Genomic DNA, 23,368 nt, shown 5'->3' with positions numbered 1-23,368 from the left:
CAGGTTGAGAGCTTCAAGTTCCTTGGTGTCCACATCACCACATCACCAACAAACTATCATGGTCCAAACACACCAAGACAGTCGTGAAGAGGGCACGACAAAGCCTATTCCCCCTCAGGAGACTGAAAAGATTTGGCATGGGTCCTCAGATCCTCAAAAAGTTATACAGCTGCACCATTGAGAGCATCCTGACTGGTTGCATCACCGCCTGGTATGGCAACTGCTCGGCCTCCGACCGCAAGGCACTACAGAGTGTAGTGTGTATGGCCCAGAGGAAGGCCCTACAAATTGCGAAAGACTCCGGCCACCCTAGTCATAGACTGTTCTCTCTGCTACCGCGCGGCAAGCGGTACAGGAGCGCCAAGTCAAGGTCCAAAAGGCTTCTTAACAGCTTCTACCCCCAAGCCATAAGACTCCTGAACAGCTAATGAAATGGCTACCTGGACTATTTGCGTTGTCTCCCCCACCCCCCCCCCACCCCCACCTACCCACATGTACATATTACCTCAATTACCCTGACTAACCTGTGCCCCAGCACATTGACTCTGTACCGGTACCTCCTGTATATAGCCTCGCTACTGTTATTTTACTGCTGCTCTTTAATTATTATTATAATTATTTTTTTTACTTATCTATTTTTTACTTAATACTTTTTTTTCTTAAAACTGCATTGTTGGTTAAGGGCTTGTAAGTAAGCATTTCACTGTAAGGTCTACACCTGTTGTATTCGGCGGATATGACAAATACAATTTGATTTGATTTTGAAAGACTGGCATACTCTACCCCACCGTCTAGCATTTTGGAAACATTGTGTAGACCGTAGACAATCCTGATACGAAATGGCAAGTGCAAACCGAGCCCTTTGCTGTCAACCAGAGTCACACTCTCGGAGGGTGTCTCAGGGGCAGTAGGGATATGGGAAGAAAAACATTTTCCAATCACACATGCGTAAAATACACACTTGTACATTTGTGAAATAGGACAAATATAAGCACCCACCTCAATATTATATTATTATTATTTTATATATATCACACACTACAATAGATACAGCAGATTTTTAAAGGACCAGATATATATTTACAGTAGTTGTCTGCTTCATGTTTTCTTTTTTAACCATGACAACCCTAAGGGCAGCACGTAGCCTAGCGGTTAGAGCATTGCTGGTTCGAATCTCCGAGCCGACATAATTGCAGATTTAGGCTGTGACCCCCCACTCTCCGAGGGTGTGGGATATGCAAAAAAACACATTTCCAAGTCACACATGCACATAAATTACACGTGTGTGTGTGTAATATGACAAATATAAGCACCCACCCCCAAATTCTTTTTTGCATAAAACTTACCCTAACCCAGACTAAAGAAAAAGCCAAATGGACAGTCAGGAGTTTGACTGTAACACTGTGCTGGAAAAGTACAGGAATATAGGAGAGAATGTTTGTGTGTAAATCCCTCTTGGGGACAAGTGACATTGGTCATTTCAGTTGATTTGCTGAGCTCAGCCTTGTTGTTTTCCCCAGAAATTCCTGGATGAGCTCCATGACCATGGTCAGCTCCACTCCATGTCTGCCTGGATGGAGATGTACCCCGCCGTCAGCTCAGACATCCGCTTCGCCAACATGCTGGGCCAGCCAGGTACGACCACGCTCTCTGCATGCGCACTCATGCACTTGTACACACATACTCATGACACTCACTCACACGTTCTAAGCCACCGCGTTGATATTGTCAAATCATCCTATTGTTCTGGTTCATGGGCGATGCCTTTTTAAAACTCTTTAGTGTTGTCATAACCATGTGTTGTCGGAGCTCATCTTGAATAACATGTGCATGTTAGTTTATGGTGTCTATTCTGCAGGCTCCACTCCCCTCGATCTGTTCAAGTTCTATGTGGAAGACCTGAAGGCTCGCTACCATGACGAGAAGAGGATCATTAAGGATATCCTGAAGGTAAGAGATGTTACCTCCTGTGTTTACTGCCACATAGTGATCGAGACTCAAATGGCACCCTATTCCCTATTTAGTGCACTACTTTTTACCTATATTTTGCATTATTTTTCCGGTTTAGTGCACTACTTTTGAGTAGCTAGAGTAGGGTGCCATTTGGGACGCATTTAAATCTACTTTACAGTGTAGATATTGTCTAGTAACCACTTTGGATTCATGTGCATTTCATGAACTTTCTTTTTGTCACTTTGTTCCTCCCATAGGACAAAAGCTTCTTGGTGGAAGTCAACACTAGCTTTGAAGACTTTGGCTCTGTGATCAGCTCAGACAAGAGAGCCATGACGCTGGACGCAGGCAACATCAAGCTGGCCTTCAACAGTGTAAGAGCTCTGCCATTTACACCCGGCTTGTGTCCCAAATGGCTCCCTATATAGTTCACTACTTTTGACCAGAGCCCTATGAGCCCTGGTCAAAAAGTAATGCACTAAATAGGGTGCCATTTGGGACGCAAATCATTTCACTGACGATCAGTGACCCCGCTGTGCCTCTAATAACCACTGTGCCCTCCCTCTCGCCTCCTTTACCCCTGTAGTTGCTGGAGAAGGCAGAGGCTCGGGAGAGGGAGCGGGAGAAGGAGGAGGCCAGGAAGATGAAGAGGAAAGAGGCTACCTTTAAGAGCATGTTGAAGCAGGCCACCCCGGCCCTGGAACCAGAGGCCACCTGGGAGGGAGTATGTGATGATATTACCGTTACCTTAAACCACAGGTGTCAAACTCATTCCACGGGTTTTCGCTCCTCCCATGCACTTGATTGATGAATTAAGGTCACTAATTAGTATAGAACGCCTCTCACCTGGTTGTCTAGGTCTTAATTGAAAGGGAAAAAACTAAAACCTGCAGACACTTGGCCCTCCATGGAATGACTTTGACACCGCTGCCTTAAACACACACACACGTATTGGTGTTATCAAGGGGCTACGGTCTGGCACATTATTTGATAATCATGCAAATTGTCGAAAGCAAACCATTTATTTTCTGACTTCCTATGTACTCTTTGGTCGTCGTAGGTCCGAGAAAGGTTCCTCAAAGAATCTGCGTTCGAAGACGTGACTCTGGAGTCTGAGAGGAAAAGGATATTCAAAGACTTCATGCATGTTTTGGAGGTAAGACACCTTTAACTTTGTTAACCTCTGTGGGGAAAATGTATCCAAGAATGTCGGTGTGTGTAACCATCCTGACATACTGTACACCAACAGCACGAGTGTCAGCATCATCACGCCAAGACCAAGAAACATTCCAAGAAGTCCAAGAAGCATCACAGGAAGCGCTCCCGCTCCCGGTCTCGATCGCGATCGGTCAGTATGCCCTATCACCGCACAGGCCAAGCCCCCCCCTCTGCTCCCTCTATGGCCCAATTCCAAATCAACACATAGACCCACCATATACACTTGTGGAGAGATTTTGATTTGTGACCAACTGTTTATTTATTTAGTCATTTCTTTCTTGGGGTGGGGGGGGGGGGGTAAAATATACATTCATATAATTACATATACAGTTTCCATTCATTTTCGATTTGTTATTTTCCACATACTGTATATTTACTTGTGGGCTGCCACTCAAAAAGAACAAAAGTAATAACAAATAAAAAAAAGTTACATAAATACACTGTAGATCTGCCCTCGGCTAGGTGGACGTTTCACCATTATACCAATAAAGTCGTCTCGGATCTCCACAAGTGCATAGGCTGTATGGGGGGGCGATTTGGGATGAGGCCAGTATCTGTATCAGCATGACACCTGACCAGACAAACCTCCCTCCTAATACTCACACACTTCTCTCTGCAGGGCTCGGAGTCTGAAGGTGAAGACGATTATCACACCAAGAAGAAGAAGCACTCACAGTCCAAGTCCCCGTCCGAGCGCTCCTCCAGCGGCGAATCTGGTCAGTGCTTTTTCACATTGACAATCCTTATACGTTTATGCATTTTCTCATCACAATTACATGGAAGAAATGTGAAGAATTGTGTGGCGGCCATTTTCTGACATCCCTGTCTGTTTGGTCAACAGAGAGAAGTTATAAGAAGTCCAAGAAGCACAAGAAGAAGGGGAAGAAGAGGCGTCACAAGTCGGTAGGTTCTCAGGACTGAACTATATTTTTGGAGGAATGTTTGGGCCACTCGGGAAAGAATGTGGTGCGCTATGGCTGACCATGTGCTGGTTATTGTGACCTTTCAGCAATCTCCTGAATCCGAAGGCGAACGAAAAGAGAAAGGAAGAGAGAGGGACTGCAAGCGTGAGAAGGACCAGGAGAAAGAGAAAGAGAATGACAAGTCCCGGGGGAAGAGTCGTTCTGACTCCAAGCAGAAGTCACCTAAAAGGAAATCTACCAAGGAGGAGGTGAGTCGTCCCATTCCGGTCACTGAACCCAGCCTGGGCTTTTAAGGCCTAAAAAAAATACACCATTCCAGTAAACAACAGTTGTACTGCTATCGAAGCATTTTGTCTCATCCTAGGTGCAGAGGTCTTCTCTACTATCCTCCTAGTGCATCCCAAATATCACAGTATTCACTATATACACTCCCCTATGTATTTATTCGGACAGGGAAGCTAAAACGTTTAATTTGCCTCTATACTCCAGCATTTTGGATTTAAGATCAAATGTTTTATATGAGGCGATAGTACAGAATGTCACCTTTTATTTGAGGGTATTTTCCGTTTAGAAATGAAAACACTTTGTGTATCTAGTCCCCCCCCATTTGAAGGTGTCATACGTATTGACAAATGTACTATGTAATAACCCTTGGCCTACAATGGTCGCGCCCCCGATGAATCAAATTAACATAAAAAACATAAATCTGTCTGTTTTAAGCTAGAGATATGTTTTTTGGGGGGGGATGGGCTGAGTCTCAATCCACCACATCCGCCGATATCGCCCTTCCGCATCTGTGGTTAGAGGTGGCAGAGCTAGAGCGGTGTTTGTCAGACCATGAAACATCCCAAAAATCGGTCTTCTCACGAAAATGTCTGTAGCTTCCGGACGGTTTGCCCACTCTATTGAAAGATGAGACTCTCACGAACACGATAATGTTCTCCGTTTTGCTTTAGGACACCTAGAAGCCTCACAAGACTTGTCTGAAGTTGGTTCAGCCTATTCTGTCAACTTCTGTCTTTAGGGTCCGAATGGTTTGGGCTACAAACTAATATGACCCCTCTGTGGAAAGCTGAGACTCTCACAAACACGATGGTGTTTTGCCCTAGGACTCCCACAAGCCTCACAAGACTCGTCTGAAGGTACCCGGTACCGGTAAAAAAAAATAATTGAAGTAAATATGGAGATAGTTTAGTGCCTAAAATAAGGGGATAAATACATGTATAAAAAATATATGTATATGTGTGTTTCCTGATCTTTCTTATATCTCCTCAGATATAGGACACTTCAGAACATACTTTTTTTAGATACTTTTTTTTTTACTATCTGTTGTTCCATGCGTTTCTATTGGCTAATAGCAGTAATGCCAAATTCACTGTTTCATCCAGTAATGTTTTCCTATATTTTTCTGATAATTTAAGGGGTCTAAACGGGAGCTAACGGAATGAGGTCTATTGTGATCACTTGCTGCTAAAATTGCTTAATTGTTTGTTTTGGTTGGTTGGTTCAGCGTTGTAATTCGTTGGTATTACTAGCTAAAGAGCTAACTGTATCAAGCTAGCCATGTGCTAACAGCAGCTAGTTAAACTAACTAGTTAGCTAGATAGATTACATTAAATTCATCTTGATTGTGGCTACAGTAGCTATAAAGCTCTCTCTCACTAACATTAGCTAGCTAGCCAAGCTAAACTCAAGTCTATCGTAAATCATGGAGTTGAGTTAACTTGGCTAGCTAGCTAACTTAGCTGTTTTAGATGCTGACCAGACGGGCCATTTAACTTTTCTAGCTATCCTAGGTAGCTAGCTAGCTATTTAGCAAACAAAAGGGCTAATGTTAAGCAACTGAATGATGTTTCCTAAGCTTGTTACGTTGAAGCTGTGTGTGTGTGTGTCTGTGTGTATGAGACAAGAGGGGTAGCTAGCTAGTATGACAGGGAGAGAAAGAATGCATCTGGTGAATAACTTAGCCTCACATGGAATCTGATTATCACAACACTAATGTATGCATGGCAACACGTCATGCCACATTCTCTGTGTAGCTCAGTTGGTAGAGCATGGCGCTTGCAACGCCAGGGTTGTGGGTTCGATTCCCACGGGGGGCCAGTATGAAAAAAAGAAAGAAAAAAAGAGCGTCTGCTAAATGACTAAAATGTAAAATGTCTTAAAATTCAAAATCAAATAGCTAAATGATCCCTGGTATGACCATCTTAAAACAATTCCTGATCTTAGCTTAGAACCACCTCCCTCTCCCTCAGCTAAACGGGGCTTAGACTCTAGAGGGTTAAAGTAGTCAAAAGTTGTATTATTTGGTCCCATATTCCTAGCACCCAATGACTACATCAAGCTTGTGACTCTACAAACTCATTAGATGCATTTGCAGGTTGTTTTGGGTTATGTTGTGCCCAATAGAAATGAATTGTAAATAATGTATTGTGTCATTTTGGAGTCACTTTTATTGTAAATAAATAAGAATATAATGTTTCTGAACACTTCTAGATGAATGTGGATGCTAGCATGATTATGGAGAGTTATGAATGAAACGTGAATAATCAGTGAGAAAGTTGGAGGCAGAACATATCCCCCCCGAAATGCTAACCTCCCCTGTTATTGGATAATGGTGAGGTTAGCATGTTTTTGGGGTATTATCTCTGTGCCTCTAACTTTCTCACTCATCATTAAACATGATAGCATCCACATGAACTGTTTAGAAACGTATTATATTCTTATTTATAATAAAAGGGACTCTAAAATGACCCTACGACACTAATCTAGTGGGCACAACATACCAAAACACAACCAAAACAAACTGCAAATGCATCCAACAAGTTTGTAGAGTCACAAGTTGTCATTGCGTGCTAGGAATATGTGACCAAATAATACAACTTTTGACTACTTTAGAGCTAAATTGAAAGGTTTCTTACAGAAGCAATATGAAAAGCATATGCATAACCATGGTATCAGTTGAAAGGGAACAGTTTGGAGCTAATGGGAACATTATTAGACCAAAGGTACACAACAGTTCACCTGACACAAGACTGAAAATATTGAAATGTACTGTACTTATCGCCGCATAGACTATTGCTGGAAAATGTGGAGTAGGCGCAACATAAGACCAAAAAATGACAGGAGTTTCAGTGAGAGGACTAACTGGTGTCTCGCAGTGGCCACACGCTTATCCAAAGTGTGCACAGTTCTTAAGCAATTTCAATGCACTTTTATGACTCTAAGAACAGTCTAGGTACCTTTTTGAGCACTCCTAGCTGTGCTGTTAGAAACTAAGGCATGCACACTTGTAGTTTTTTTGTTTGGAACACAACTCTGCATCCCCGCATTCACACAATGGAACACAACTCTGCATTCACACAATTACTGTTGTTGTTTATGCACTCCAAAACAGTTCATTATAGATCGCAATCTGGGTCAGGTGGGCATGATTTGAAAGCTTGTTCTATTGCCAACATGACTAGCTAAGTTATAAAATATGATCTTACAGTGTTTGGCTTTCACAAGGTAATTGGGAGAAACAGATCTTAATTGTGGTGCGCAAAGAATCATGAGTGTGTGCCTCAGAGCATGTGAGCGGAGTTGAACGGTTGGAAATCGAGCTGTGCTCCAGTCTGCTCCATGTCCTTTCCAACCACTCCGCTAAAAACTGCTCTGTGCTCACAGGGAAAAAACTGCCGCTCCTAATTCGCTCCAAATTCGCTCCATTCATTAAAATCACAATTTAACCAACATCCATCAATTTTTGTGACTACCTGGACCTACCATTTGGTTTTGAAGTATTGAAACCAAACCATATTGATTTGAATGAAAAGTATTTGAATAAACATGGAAAAAGTTAATGTAAGAAGCCCACATCATTTCAAATAGGCTACATGTCATTTTGAACAGCATATAAACACTCTAAATAGGTCAGGAGCCAGACAGGGAAAATGAATTATTTAGGCTACAGTGGGGATTTTTTTTATTTATTTAGACAGCCACCAATTGTGCAAGTTCTCCCACTTAAAAAGATGAGAGAGGCCTGTAATTTTCATCAAAGGTACACGTCAACTATGACAGACAAAATGATTTTTAAAAAATCCAGAAAATCACATTGTAGGATTTTTAATGACTTTATTTGCATATTATGGTGGAAAATAAGTATTTGGTCAATAACAAAAGTTTCTCAATACTTTGTTATATACCCTTTGTTGGCAATGACACAGGTCAAACGTTTTCTGTAAGTCTTCACAAGGTTTTCACACACTGTTGCTGGGATTTTGGCCCATTCCTCCATGCAGATCTCCTCTAGAGCAGTGATGTTTTGGGGCTGTCGCTGGGCAACACAGACTTTCAACTCCCTCCAAAGATTTTCTATGGGGTTGAGATCTGGAGACTGGCTAGGCCACTCCAGGACCTTGAAATGCTTCTTACGAAGCCACTCCTTCGTTGCCCGGGCGGTGTGTTTGGGATCATTGTCATGCTGAAAGACCCAGCCACGTTTCATCTTCAATGCCCTTGCTGATGGAAGGAGGTTTTCACTCAAAATCTCACGATACATGGCCCCATTCATTCTTTCCTTTACACGGATCAGTCGTCCTGGTCCCTTTGCAGAAAAACAGCACCAAAGCATGATGTTTCCACCCCCATGCTTCACAGTAGGTATGGTGTTCTTTGGATGCAACTCAGCATTCTTTGTCCTCCAAACACGACGAGTTGAGTTTTTACCAAAAAGTTCTATTTTGGTTTCATCTGACCATATGACATTCTCCCAATCCTCTTCTGGATCATCCAAATGCACACTAGCAAACTTCAGACGGACCTGGACATGTACTGGCTTAAGCAGGGGGACACGTCTGGCACTGCAGGATTTGAGTCCCTGGCGGCGTAGTGTGTTACTGATGGTAGGCTTTGTTACTTTGGTCCCAGCTCTCTACAGGTCATTCACTAGGTCCCCCCGTGTGTTTCTGGGATTTTTGCTCACCGTTCTTGTGATCATTTTGACCCCACGGGGTGAGATCTTGCGTGGAGCCCCAGATCGAGGGAGATTATCAGTGGTCTTGTATGTCTTCCATTTCCTAATAATTGCTCCCACAGTTGATTTCTTCAAACCAAGCTGCTTACCTATTGCAGATTCAGTCTTCCCAGCCTGGTGCAGGTCTACAATTTTGTTTCTGGTGTCCTTTGACAGCTCTTTGGTCTTGGCCATAGTGGAGTTTGACTGTTTGAGGTTGTGGACAGGTGTCTTTTATACTGATAACAAGTTCAAACAGGTGCCATTAATACAGGTAACGAGTGGAGGACAGAGGAGCCTCTTAAAGAAGAAGTTACAGGTCTGTGAGAGCCAGAAATCTTGCTTGTTTGTAGGTGACCAAATACTTATTTTCCACCATAATTTGCAAATAAATTCATAAAAAATCCTACAATGTGATTTTCTGGATTTTTTTTCCTCAATTTGTCTGTCATAGTTGACGTGTACCTATGATGAAAATTACAGGCCTCTCTCATCTTTAAGTGGGAGAACTTGCACAATTGGTGGCTGACTAAATACTTTTTTCCCCCACTGTAGATTATTTCAAGGCTATAGTCTACAAAGAAATACATTGTGAAGCATTTGCAAGTGCGACACAATAGGCTGGTAGGGACATAAAGCTCTCAGCATTTAAACATTTTGTTGTATTAAATCATTATAGTCTATAAATTGCGCATGTAGGCTGTGACTTACTTAGAATTAAATACAAATTAAACGAAAAATGACTTTGTGCCTTTTTGAATACATTTTTAGAATTCATTTTTTGAAACACAAGTTTGGCCAGAGTCTGTGGCGTCAGGCTCATGCGATGGTGCCTGGAGAGCAGGCCAGCAGCGGAGAATATCCTCTCCATGCTTGCAGAGCAACTGGGGATGCTGAACACCCGTTTGGCCCCTCTTGCCAGGCTGGGCAGAAATAGGTAGGCAAAATAACCCAATCAAAATGGAAAGCGCCTTGAACATGGGAATATGCCAGGTCTATTGGGCCAAAATCAATTATGACCTATTGTATAGATAATAGAACAAAAATGAACGAAACGTTTAAGAGATCAGATTTGTAGTTTATAAATACTTTTCTACAATGACACACTTCATTAGCTACCCACCTCGTTCCTTTCTTTTAGCATGTGCACGTAGTAAGTACACCATCGTGCTTTCGGGATAGGTGTCTTTTCAGATTCCACAATGATTCTTTAGTTGTGGACACTACATCACCGCACTCCCTCTCTTGCTCTTGGTCCTCATCTTTGTAAGTCAACTTGATATCTTTGTAAGTCACCTTAATTTAGCATCAGTGTGTTCTATCAGTTTCTTTATGAAAATATTTTGCGAACTCCATGACCGTAGCTAAAGCAAGGTGCTATCGCAGCACACAAGTAGACTACAAATGCATGCTAGGCCGGGCATGCCCTGAGCTCGTTAAGTGAGCGCTACTGGAGCAAAATTGGAGCGGGCGAGAAGGCCAACGCTCCAGCCTTTGGGAATCTCGCTCAGCGCTCCAGTCAAATTGGGCATGCTCCGCTCCACTCACATACTCTGGTGTGCCGCGGCAAATTTTCTTCACAATAAACAAACAGGCTCATTCTATTCAGAACCCAGGGTATGATGCCATGCCATCTTGTACCTGTACATCAAACATAGTGATCATAAACTGTATATGACATGAGTTTTATGATTTGGAAATGTGAAGTGCACATTTGGACTCATGGGTGTTTGGCTTTCTTGTATGACCTCAAAGCTGTATTTATTATAATCCTCAACATCTCATCTTTCAAAAATAAATACTCATCTTAATTTACAGCATTTCTCTCACTCAGACAAAACATTTGCTAAAGTTACCCAATTACCGGGAGGGATGGGGGCAACTTCTTGTCATGCACAGTGCTGAAGTTCAGAACGGCTGTCAGTCAAAACCGTGAAGCCCAGAGCTCTGACATGTATAGCACGTTACTGTACAGCCACTATGTTCCAATTTAGGCGCTTATTAGCGCCCAAATCTGACATTTTAAAGGGCTACTACACTTCAAGTGAATTTGTCCAAATACTTGACACCTTAAGAGAGACTAGATACATAGCTTTAATTTCTAAACAGTAAAACAGATCTATGAAAATACCCTCAAAAGGTGACATTCTGTCACCTCATAAGTATTGTTGGAAAATGTGGGTTTTGATGTCTTGTCTTTCTGTAGGGTGGCTGGGACACATCAGGCAGCGAGCTAAGTGAAGGAGAGCTGGAGAAGAGGAGGAGGACTCTACTAGAACAGCTGGATGCTCCTTGATGCTCCGTTTCTCCTCACGCTCTCTTTCTTCACTTCATCCAACATGCATTCCCCCTAGTGCTTCCTTTTCAGCGTAATGCCACACATGCTTGGACTTAGTGCCGCAAAATTCCGGTACATTTTCCCATAACCCCAGATTTTCAGGAAATCCCACTTGGAAGATTCCCCTAATTCCTGGCAATTTTGGGGAGTGTACCAGAATTTCGCAACCCTACTTCGACTGTACGTAAACTATTCCCCGTATGTTTTGTATAATGGGAATGAATTCGCCACACTAGCACAAGAATGCTGGGTACATATTTGCTGTTTCCTTTCATTATGGGAAGTGGTCACAGGCTGAGCTGAGTGACTACTTTATCAGAATAAGGTCTGTGTAGAAATGTAGCTTTTTGTTGCCTTTGATAATATCCTTTCTCTCTGTAATTTGTAGTTGGATGTTATTGTTTTTCTTTGATATCTAAATGGATTCAAAGCGCATCTTAACACCGTGCTCTTTACTGTGACTTGCAGTTTTCAGTACACTTTCTTCGTTTTGAGTTCCAATGCCACCCTATTCCCATTATAATGCACTACTTTTGACCAGGGCCCATGGGGTTCTGGTCAAAAGTAGTGCACTATATAGGGAATAGGATGACATTTGGGACAAATAACTATTTGGCAAAGGTGCACATCTAGATTGAAGTCCCCATACTTTATGTTCTGTATATTTGATTTCAAAACAACTGGTAAATGTCTCTGAAGCAAGATATTTTTGAAATAATCTTAGCGGGATGTCTAGGATTGGTTTGATAAATTGTAATTGGAGGAATTGTGAAAGTCCTCATGACCTGATCTATAAATGTAATAAAATACAGTTTACATGGATTTGTCTTCATGTACGATGACTGAGTCACGAGCCACCAACATGTTTTTGTTTCCTACAAATAGCACTCATTATTTCCTTAGATCATCCTTTACCCTCTCTGTTATGAGTACCTCTTCTCAGAACTCATTCACTAGGCTTAGTATCTGTTTCCTGTGGATCAGTGAAATGCTAGGCAGATTGTATGTAATGATTACTACTGTAATAGGGAGGCCCAAGAAAACATGGCGCAGAATAAATCAAGACTGAGCTCCAACAACATAAGCAGAGCTGGCCAGAGACCGACAAGTGGAGAGCCTTGGTTGCTGTCCAATGTGCCAGTCGGCACAACAGGGATGAGTGAGTAATGATTGCTACTGTACTTACATAGACAAAGATGACAAGATAGAAAACCCTGGAGAAGTCTATCAGTAGAAAACCAGAGGGAATCTGAACAGCTGTCTGCTAAACGAATGAGGAAGATAAACGTTGAAATAAAGATGCACACATTATTGTAAATAGTTTATTTGATCATATCCATTGAGAACTCAGAATCTAACAACAAAAGTATTTTGTAATAAGCGCATATTGCCTAAAAAAACATTTTATGAAAATAAAAACATGCCATTATTATCCAGTCAAATGAGTGAAGCTGATGAGTGGTTGAGTTCACATAGGAAGTATAGAGATGAGTGGTTCGTTGCACATGCTATAATGTGGACATTTACAGTCCCAAGACCACAGGAAGCTTCTCTGAACGTCAACGGGTTACGTCCCAAAAGGCACCCTATTCCCTATATAGAGCACTACTTTTGTCCAGTTCCCATTGTGCTCTGGCCAACAGTAGTGCACTATATAGGGAATTGGGTGCCATTAGAGACTGATCTAATACCTCTTTACTGTCAGGCAAGTGTGACACCAGGGCATTCTGTTTCACACACTAGATCCTTTTATGTTAAAGAGAAGCCAGATTTGTGTTTTCGGCTTAATTAAATATTCAAAATGGACCAAAAGGTACGATACGTTAAAATAACATTCAAATTGTATAGTACAGGGTGACATGGTGTTGTAAACTTTGTTTTAAACAATATGTACAATATTAACCTTATATGGTAATGAGTGGATTAAGAAGTACAAAACAATGCAACTATTTTTCATCTAAATATCTGTACATTAAAAAAAAAGTTTTGTTTGTCTGTTCCAACATCTTTTTAACATACCTAAACACCATCAAAAACGACTGCCGCTCACGTCAGTGGGTCACATGAGCAATACTGAATGGAAACAGTTTTCAGTGGTTAAATACTATACATTAAACTTACAATAATAGTGAGTAGACAGTTTCCTAGAGATTCATTAGCCGATAGCAGTTTTCAGAGTAAAAAAATCTTGTAATCCAGTTTTCATGACAAGCTCCTCAAGTAGCCTAAAGTGCCTTCCTTGCAGCTGCTACACTTGACTGGAAAGGTATCTGCTGAGAAGTCTTTCTTTTAGCACCTTTCCTATTCGCTCGGAGTCAATTGTGTCTCTCGCTCTGGTCTAGGGTGTTGTTCGCCAGTGCTCACACAATCGTACGACCAAACAACGCCCTGGACCAGAGCTATTGTGGCTCCAAGGCCCCACCAACCACTAAACAGCATTGCATGTGAATGGCACTTGAGGTCTACATGAGCAGACAATGTAGTTCTATCTATTCACGGCTTGGTCCACTAACCATGTTAACACTGATAAATGAGATGTTAATACCGCAATAACCGTAACATGGAGGCCTAGCTATATACAATTCACATTAGCCTGGTCTCGTCTTGAGAGAGCCACACCTCTCTGAGCTATATTGTCTTTGATATGATTTCTCTGTGGTCATATGTTGGTGTACATAAGTCTACCTCATACTTGCTTAAGTACTTTCTTTGAACATATTCGTTTTGGATCACTGCTTCATAATATACTAACCTAAGACGTGTACACTACATTACCAAAAGTATGTGGGCACCTGTCTGTCGAACATCTCATTCCAAAATTATGTGCATTAATATGGAGTTGGTCCCTCATTGCTGCTATAACAGCCACCACTCTTCTGGGAAGCTTTCCACTAGATGTTGGAGCATTGCTGCGGGGACTTGCTTTCATTCAGCCACAAGAGCATTAGTGAGGTCGGGCACTGATGTTGGGCGATTAGGCCTGGCTCGCAGTCGGTGTTCCAATTCATCCCAAAGGTGTTCGATGGGGTTGAGGTCAGGGATATTTGCAGGCTAGTCAAGTTCTTCCACACCGATTTCGACAAACCATTTCTGTATGGACCTTGCTTTGTGAACAGGGGCATTGTCATGCTGAAACAGGAAAGGGCCATCCCCAAACTGTTGCCACAAAGTAGGAAGCACAGAATCGTGTAAGATGGTCATTGTATGCTGTAGCGTTAAGATTTCCCTTCACTGGAACTAAGGGGCCTAGCCTGAATCATGAAAAACCCCCAGACCATTATTCCTCCTCCACCAAACTTTACAGTTGGCACGCATTGGGGCAGGTAGCGTTCTCCTGGCATCCGCCAAACCCAGATTTGTCTGTCGGACTGCCAGATGGTGAAGCGTGAGTCATCACTCCAGAGAACGTATTTCCACTGCTCCAGAGTCCAATGGCGGCGAGCTTTACACCACTCCAGCCAACACTTGGCATTGCGCATGGTGATCTTAGGCTTGTGTGCAGCTGCCTGGCCATGGAAACCCATTTCGTAAAACTCCCGACAAACAGTTATTGTGCTGACGTTGCTTCCAGAGGCAGGTTGGAACTTTGTAGTGAGTGTTACAACCGAGGACAGACAATTTGTATGTGCTTCAGCACTCTGCGGTCCTGTTCTGTGAGCTTGTGTGGCCTACCACTTCGCGGCTGAGCTGTTGCTCCTAGACGTTTCCATTTCACAATAACAGCACTTACAGTTGACCGGGCCAGCTCTAGCAGGGCAGAAATTTGACGAATTGACTTGTTGGAAAGGGGGCATCCTATGACGGTAAGGCCATTCTACTGCCAATGTTTGTCTATGGAGATTGCATGGCGGTGTGCTCGATTTTATGCAACGGGTGTGGCTGAAATAGTCGAATCCAGTCATTTGAAGGTGTGTCCACATACTTTTGTATATAAAGTGTATGTCCCCTTTAAAAAGTACATTAGCCCTTTAGTAACAATGGAAAAGCTAATTAGTTCTTAAGAGTGCCGCTCGAACACATTGTGTAATTTCCAAGAGCGATGGCAGTAGCACCAGGAATGTAATAAGATACTAGCTATGAAATACCATATTCATCCTCTGTGGCGGAACCGTGACCCGTTACATTCTACACTTCTTTCAGGAAAAATCTCTTTCAGGAATCCCCGCTACAGACGTCTGTGTCCAGTATACATATCAAAGGAAAATACAGTTAAAGCCAGGTCAAGTTGTATTGCTTGAAGTAAAAAAAATCTCCAGACAGACAAACAGGAGACAAAACAACAAGTTTTAGGCACTTGGCTTGTCTAAGGTTCACTATAACTGACCTTTCAGACCCATCTATCTCTCTTTCAGCCCATCTATCTCTTTTTCAGTCCATCTAGCTCTCTTTCAGTCCATCTATCTCTCCTTCAGTCCTTCAGAGTGAGACGCTGCTACACTCTCCACATCACTCCCCCTCTTCACCCCTCCCCTAGCACATGCACTTTTCCCTCGTCAAATTACGACTTCAGAGTTGTTGACCGGCCGCAAGTTCTGGTCATCAAAGCGTCTCCTGACGCTCCTCCTCACCGCGTCGGCTCGCCTGTAAGGCTGATTGCGAAGATCTGGGATGGAGGGAGGAAGGAAGGGGTGGGGTAAAAGATGTTGTCAATCATCTTGCCAGGGCCTTCAGATGTGCCCAGAGGCTGGTTGTGTTGGCAGCCAGTCAGGCAAAGCAGCTTGAGTTCTACAGAAACATTCCCCCCTCAGTTCACTTCTCTGGACGAAAGACAAAAACAGGTCCAAAGAAAATACCTTATTGAGTGACAATTTTTCACATTTACTATTCCTTCTGTCACTATCAATAAAAAAACAAGCTATGGACGGCTGCCCTCTTATACAAGCCTTGTCAATGGAGAAGTACATTCTCCTCTTTCCCATGTTTAACAAACAACAAAAAGGCAAGAAAAGTCTTCAATTTTCCATGAAGGGCATTTTAAATTGAATATTGCATTCTTTGATTTCAGACATGCAATACTTGTCTAAACTGTAATTAGGAAATGGAGGGTGAACAGAAAGGAGGGAGTGGGACCAAAACAGGCAGACTAGTCTGAAGTAGGGAAAGCCCTCAGCGGTAGGTAACTTAAAGGGAAGGGAGGTAAAAAAGAGATGCTTGCCAGGTCTGGGACACATCCACCACCACAGGGGTGCTATTGGAGGAATTCCTTACCCTCGAGTGGACATTGGGAAATTTAGTAATATTATTCTTCTTTAGGGCTGGATGGATGAAGAGAAGACAAAATGGAGGTTAAAGAAGCAGGGTGACCAGAGGGGTCACTCCAGTATTTTCACAGTATCCTTGCAGCGGTGGGAGCGTTGAGCGAGCAAAGCAGCCAATAGAGGGGAGGGGAGGGGGTGCAGGGGATAGGATAAGACAGGACTAGGGGTGTTAAGAGGGCCAAAGCTAAGATATCCTGTTAACTGATACAGCAGGCACAAAGGGAGAACAAACCAAAGCATTTGTTTTTCTGTGTCTCAAAACCCAGGCTGCTTTGCAGAATGACTACCAGCATGAGCAAATAGAGCTAACCATCAAACTTTGCACGAAAGCTTTGGAATAGTTACATACAAGAAAAAAGTTAATATTGAATAGAACACAGACCAAAAACCAAAGAACAGCATGCATTCAGCCAGATACATGGGGATAGGATGTGAATTCAACTGTAATTTATGGAAATGTTTAGAAATACTGAGGCTTTTCCCTTTAAATTGCTAAACCCCTGTATAGCCCCCCTGTAGCTCAGTTGGTAGAGCATGGCGCTTGCAACGCCAGGGTTGTGGGTTCGTTTCCCACGGGGGGCCAGTATGAAAATGTATGCACTCACTAACTGTAAGTCGCTCTGGATAAGAGCGTCTGCTAAATGACTAAAATGTAAATGTAAACAGCAATGAATGTATCTGACTGTATGTTAGTGGCACACAATGGATATGTGACATTTAAAGCCGAGAACACGTGTCAGAAAATAATACTTCATGCAATATGTTAGAAAGGTGACCTGGCAGACCACAGAAAGTCATGTGATAAGATTGTGATCCATCGCCAAGCACAAGGTAAGGGGGGGAACTGTAGCTCTGGTCCAGAGCGTTACGTGTAGCTTCAAGGCTCAGCATCAGCAAGACAGATGTAACACCCTGGACCAGAGCTAGGGGAACTGGGAACAGGGGACATTGTGGGTATGAAGCAGGAGAAAGCCAGTGGCATGCAGAAACCCAAACAGCAGCAGTAATACATGATGAACACAATACTCCGTTTTCATGATAAGACAGATTAACACACAAGCAAAGAATAATGCCACAGCCATTTTAAAATGAGTCATACATCTTAACTTACAAAATATTATATAATTATTTTATAATTATAGGCTAAACGACTCTGCTATGTTGACAATATTACCCTACATCTACTAAAGCAGAACTACTATATACTTTATAACATAACTACTGGCATTAATACAGGTCAACATAACATATGTAATGCAATATATACGTATTGGATGCTAGTAAGTGAGAATCCGTTGGGCTACGGTCTAGGAAGCACTTCAGCTATATTAACAGCAGAGGGCACTTACCATGCGGTCCGATTGATATACACTGAGTGTACTAAACATTAAGAACACCTTCCTAATATTGAGATGCACCCCCCCTGCATTTTCCCCTCAGAACAGCCTCAATTCGTAGGGGCATGGACTCTACAAGGTGTCGAAAGCGTTCCACAGGGATGCTGGCCCATGTTGACTCCAATGCTTCCCACAGTTGTGTCAAGTTAGCTGGATGTCTTTTGGGTGGTGGACAATTCTTGATACACACGGGAAACCGTTGAGTGTGAAAAACCCAGCAGCATTGCAGTTCTTCACACAAACCGGTGCACCAGGCACCTACTACCATACCCTGTTCAAAGGCACTTAAATATTTTGTCATGTCCATTCACCCTTTGAATGGCACACATACACAACCCATGTCAATTGTCTCAATGCTTGAAAATCCTTGTTCAACCTCTCCTCCCCTTCATCTACACTGATTGAAGTGGATTTAACAAGTGACATCAATAAGGGATCATAGCTTTTACCTGGATTCACCTGGTCAGTCTATGTCATGGAAAGAGCAGGTGTTCATAATGTTTTGTACACTCTAATATACTCTATACTAATACAGCTAGAGTGAGACATGGTTTCTAACCCATCTACCCATCTCCCTCTTCTCAGGGCAAATATCAATGGCCTGACAGGAACATTTCTGTGACATTATGGTTTGCTATGGGTGATGATACAAACGGATGAGAAAGTATATAACGGGGATGACTTGTCATGCAGGGTAACGGAGTTGACATCAGCGACCCCTCCCACAAAACCCCACCCTCCTCATGCTCCCCTCATAGGAGTGGCGGTGACAGAGACACCAACACCCCCCCCGCCACCCCCCCCACATACACACACAAGTGACTGACAGTGACACACCCACAGAGTGAGCGAGTGAGAGGGAACACACAACACACAGTGAAAGTACGGAGAAAGAGAGAGGCAAGAAAGAAAGAGAGCACTGTATTTACAGCAACCTTTCAGAGAGAGTTCTAAGCTTTAGTAATGGTACTCCTCATTGTGAGCCGGCTCGCAGAAGAACCGAGAACCCCGTTTGGCTGTGCGGGCGGTAAAGGGCACTGTCTTCAGCACTGCATTGAAACAACAACAACAGCTAAGACATGACAGTAAGGAGAAGCACACATCTACAGGGTTTTAGAACAGGTTAACACCCTACAGCATTAGAAGACTGAAGCAGAGAAACATTAACACATTCTACTATAGGCCTACAGGGCTGCTTAGGGTTGCACAATTCCGGGAACTTTCCCAAAATTCCCAGGTTTTCCAGAAATCCCGGTTGGAGGATTACCGAATTTCCTGCTTATTGAAATCCTGGTTGGAAGATTCCCTGGAATCAGTAAGGAATAAGTAGGAAATTCGGGAATCTTCCAACCGGGATTTCTGAAAAACCTGGGAATTTTGGGGATATTACCGGAATTTTGCAACTGTAGGGTTGCTACGCTACAGCTATTCCACTGTATCTTATGGAGTGCTAACGTTAAAATGTTACAAGACAGGCTTTTAGCTTGTCAGTTAGAATAAGGTTATGTTTTATTTATTGTTATATAGAATTATAGTGTTATTGCCACACCACACAGAATGTAAATGGCCTAGGGTTGTATACAACATAATTCCTCAGAGGCACATTTTATTGCAGTTCACTGAATAAAATATGTCTTAGTTTTCTCAGTGTCATATATTTGAATAAAGCAGATCAATACATGGGCTGCATTCCAAATAGCATAGGGCTCTGGTCGAAAGTAGTGCACCACATAGGGAATAAGGTGCCATTTGGGACGCAGCCATGGTCTCTGGTCTGGGGACTATACTCTAAGCCCGGCCCGTCTACAACACTAACTGTTACAAAGAACGACAACAGATAGCAGATAATGATCATATGCACATTTGAGCCGGCTCCAAGTGTCTAGGTTAGGTTAGCTGGACTGTCAATGCATGTTTGTAACGTATGATTACGGTTAAATAAAGCCTTAGGATTGAATCATTGACAGTTCAAACAGTTCAATAGTTAAGAGGCAACGTACTTGTTAGTGGTTTAGAAACCCATGTTAATGATTGAATGAGACTGGATTAGAGCACAGGAGAGGCCCTGCATGCAGAACACCCAGTGTGTGTGTGTGTGTGTGTGTGTGTGTGTGTGTGTGTGTGTGTGTGTACGCGCATACAGTATGTGTACGCACATGTGTGTGTACACGTGTGTGTGTGTGTTTGTGTGCGTTCGCATGTGTATGAGTAACGTGTGTGTGATTGTAGAACTGATGGTGATTGGCCATGGTCCTGTTTACCGGTGATGATGTCCTCGATGGCTCCGTCCTTGCCCTCGTAGACGTGGCGGCTGCCCGTATCCTTCACCTGCTTCTTCCTCAGCTCAGCTATCACCTCCTGCTGCTGACTCCTGCTCCTGGTGTTCTTATGGGACGGAGACTGGTGGGGAGACCACACACACACACACACACACACACAAGGACATAGAATAAAACACACACACACACACACAGACAAGGACGTACGCACACAGTCAAATCACAGGCGCCTTTTTAGACTATTCAAACAGTATAAGGATGTCCCCGTGTGACACTCCACTTTGTTTTACAGCTCTATAAAACCTAGAGCCATTGCTGTCAGTCTAATGTGTCCATTGGACAGGTTATACTGTATATATTATATATACCGTTTATATTTACTGGTTGGTTTACCAACTGTTTATGTTTACTGGTTATATTTAGTGGATTATCTTGACTTGACGTGATACACTAGGTATCTGCAGTATCTAATATAGCTGCCCTACCAGCAGGAGGGGGAGGAGGGAGAAGGGGGGGGGCAGAGGTGGATGAGGGAAGGAGACGAGGGGAAGGAGGGAGAGTTAGGGGAAGGAGAGAGAGGTAGAGCGGGGGGAGAAAGAGAGCTTAAATTATAGGAAGAGGATGGAGAGGGAAAGAAATAGGGAGAAATGGTGAGTGAGAGGAGGGGGGGGGAGAAGGGATAGTTTACCTTATAGGAAGCAGGTGAGGAGGGAGAGAGAGAAAGAGAGTGAGACGGCAAGAGACGGCGAGAGAGAGAGAGAGAGAGATGGCGAGAGAGAGAGGGAGAGAAAGAGAGAGAGATGACGAGAGAGAGAGACAGCGAGAGAGAGGAGAGAGACGGCGAGAGAGGAGAGAGACGGCGAGAGAAACGGCGAGAGAGAGAGACGGCGATAGAGGAGAGAGAGAGACGGCGTGAGAGAGACGCGAGAGAGAGGAGAGAGACGGCGAGAGAGAGACGGTGAAAGATGACAAGAGAGAGAGACGCGAGAGAGACGGCGAGAGAGAGAGAGGGCGAGAGAGAGAGAAAGACGGCGAGAGAGAGAGCGAGAGAGAGAGAGAGAGAAAGACAGCGAGAGAGAGAGAGAGACGGCGAGTGAGAGAGAGAGACGGCGAGAGAGAGACGGCGAGAGAGAGAGAGAGACGGCAAGAGAGAGAGAGAGACGGCGAGAGAGAGAGAAAAACAGCGAGAGAGAGAGAGAGATGGCGAGAGAGAGAGACGGCGAGAGAGAGAGAGACGCGAGAGAGAGAGAGAGACGGCGAGAGAGAGAGAGGGCGAGAGAGAGAAAGAGCAGAGAGAGAGCGGCGAGAGAGAGAGAAAGACGGCGAGAGAGAGAGAGAGACGGCGAGAGAGAGAGAGACGGCGAGAGAGAGAGAGACGGCGAGAGAGAGAGACGGCGAGAGAGAGAGAGAGAGAGAGAGACGCGAGAGAGAGACGGCGAGAGAGAGAGAGACGGCGAGAGAGAGAGACGGCGAGAGAGAGAGAGAGAGACGCGAGAGAGAGAGACGAGAGAGAGAGAGACGAGAGAGAGAGACGCGAGAGAGAGAGAGGGCAGAGAGAGAGAGAGAGAGAGAGAGACAGCGAGAGAAAGACGGCGAGAGAGACGAGAGACAGAGAGAGAGAGACGGCGAGAGAGAGAGAGAGCGAGAGACGAGAGAGAGACAGCGAGAGAGAGAGCGGAGAGAGAGACGGCGAGAGAGAGACGGCGAGAGAGAGAGAGACGAGAGAGAGAGAGAGAGACGGGAGAGAGAGAGAGAGAGACGGCGAGAGAGAGACGAGCGAGAGAGAGAGAGAGACAGAGAGAGAGAAGACGGCGAGAGAGAGAGAGAGACGGCGAGAGAGAGAGAGAGAGAGACGAGAGAGAGAGAGACAGCGAGAGAGAGAGAGACGCGAGAGAGAGAGAGAGACGGCGAGAGAGAGAGAGACGGCGAGAGAGAGAGAAAGACGGCGAGAGAGAGAGAGACGGCGAGAGAGAGAGAGAGACGCGAGAGAGAGAGAGAGAGACGGCGAGAGAGAGAGAGACAGCGAGAGAGAGACGAGAGAGAGAGAGACGGCGAGAGAGAGAGAGAGACGGCGAGAGAGAGAGACGGCGAGAGAGAGAGAGACGAGCAGAGAGAGAGAGCAGCGAGAGAGAGAGCAGAGAGAGAGAGACGGCGAGAGAGAGAAGACGGCAGAGAGAGAGAGAGAGACGAGAGAGAGACGGCGAGAGAGAGAGAGACGGCGAGAGAGAGAGAGAGAGAGAGAAAGACGGCGAGAGAGGAAGACGAGCGAGAGAGAGAGACAGCGAGAGAGAGAGAGAGACAGCGAGAGAGAGACGAGAGAGAGCAGAGAGAGAGAGAGAGAGACGGCGAGAGAGAGACAGGCGAGAGAGAGAGAGAGCGAGAGAGAGAGAGAGAGAGAGAGAGAGAGACGGCGAGAGAGAGAGAGACGGCGAGAGAGAGAGAGACGGCGAGAGAGAGAGAGAGACGGCAGAGAGAGAGAGAGAGAGACGGCGAGAGAGAGACGGCGAGAGAGAGAGAGACAGCGAGAGAGAGACGGCGAGAGAGAGAGAGAGAGAGAGAGACGGCGAGAGAGAGAGAGACGGCGAGAGAGAGAGACGAGAGAGAGAGAGAGAGAGAGAGGCAGAGAGAGAGAGAGAGACGGCAAGAGAGAGAGAGAGACGGCGAGAGAGAGAGAAAAACAGCGAGACAGAGAGAGAGAGACGGCGAGAGAGAGAGAGAGACGCGAGAGAGAGAGAAAGATGGCGAGAGAGAGAGAGACGGCGAGAGAGAGAGACGGCGAGAGAGAGAGAGAGAGACGCGAGAGAGACGGCGAGAGAGAGAGAGACGGCGAGAGAGAGAGACGGCGAGAGAGAGAGACGGCGAGAGACAGAGAGAGGCGCGAGAGAGAGAGACGGCGAGAGAGAGAGAAAGACGGAGAGAGAGAGAGAAAGAGAGAGAGAGACGGCGAGAGAGAGACGGCGAGAGAGAGAGAGACGGCGAGATAGGAGAGAGAGAGACGGCGTG

The 23,368-nt window shown here is 44.4% G+C and overlaps 2 protein-coding genes across 6 annotated transcripts in view; one reads left to right on the top strand and one right to left on the bottom strand.

Moving 5' to 3' along the window:
• LOC121551703 (pre-mRNA-processing factor 40 homolog A) overlaps positions 1-12,253 on the top strand; it is a 34,837-nt gene extending 22,584 nt beyond the window's left edge. For 2 of the 3 annotated variants that reach the window (XM_041864428.2, XM_041864443.2), the window contains 10 exons: positions 1,521-1,635; positions 1,838-1,950; positions 2,211-2,327; positions 2,540-2,677; positions 3,014-3,109; positions 3,203-3,301; positions 3,791-3,887; positions 4,013-4,074; positions 4,181-4,342; positions 11,300-12,253. In XM_041864428.2, coding sequence (XP_041720362.1) covers positions 1,521-1,635; positions 1,838-1,950; positions 2,211-2,327; positions 2,540-2,677; positions 3,014-3,109; positions 3,203-3,301; positions 3,791-3,887; positions 4,013-4,074; positions 4,181-4,342; positions 11,300-11,389 — 1,089 coding nt within the window. In that variant the 3' untranslated portion in view covers positions 11,390-12,253. The remainder of the gene's footprint in view (positions 1-1,520; positions 1,636-1,837; positions 1,951-2,210; positions 2,328-2,539; positions 2,678-3,013; positions 3,110-3,202; positions 3,302-3,790; positions 3,888-4,012; positions 4,075-4,180; positions 4,343-11,299) is intronic. The other variant, XM_041864432.2, reaches the window with a different exon arrangement.
• Positions 12,254-15,289: 3,036 nt separating this feature from the next.
• Positions 15,290-23,368, bottom strand: part of LOC121551695 (formin-like protein 2) — a 109,369-nt gene continuing 101,290 nt past the window's right edge. Inside the window, exons 25-27 of one of the 3 annotated variants that reach the window (XM_045210072.1) lie at positions 20,348-20,486; positions 19,022-19,135; positions 15,948-16,034 (exon numbers count right to left, since the gene is read on the bottom strand). In XM_045210072.1, coding sequence (XP_045066007.1) covers positions 19,044-19,135; positions 20,348-20,486 — 231 coding nt within the window. In that variant the 3' untranslated portion in view covers positions 15,948-16,034; positions 19,022-19,043. Of the gene's footprint in view, positions 16,687-19,021; positions 19,136-20,347; positions 20,487-23,368 lie in introns of all 3 variants that reach the window. The other 2 variants (XM_045210069.1, XM_045210071.1) reach the window with 2 other exon arrangements.

Source organism: Coregonus clupeaformis, chromosome 4 (genome assembly GCF_020615455.1).
Source record: "Coregonus clupeaformis isolate EN_2021a chromosome 4, ASM2061545v1, whole genome shotgun sequence".
NCBI lineage: Eukaryota > Metazoa > Chordata > Actinopteri > Salmoniformes > Salmonidae > Coregonus > Coregonus clupeaformis.
Note: the sequence above shows the minus strand (reverse complement) of the source record. Positions and strands in the feature narration are given on the sequence as shown.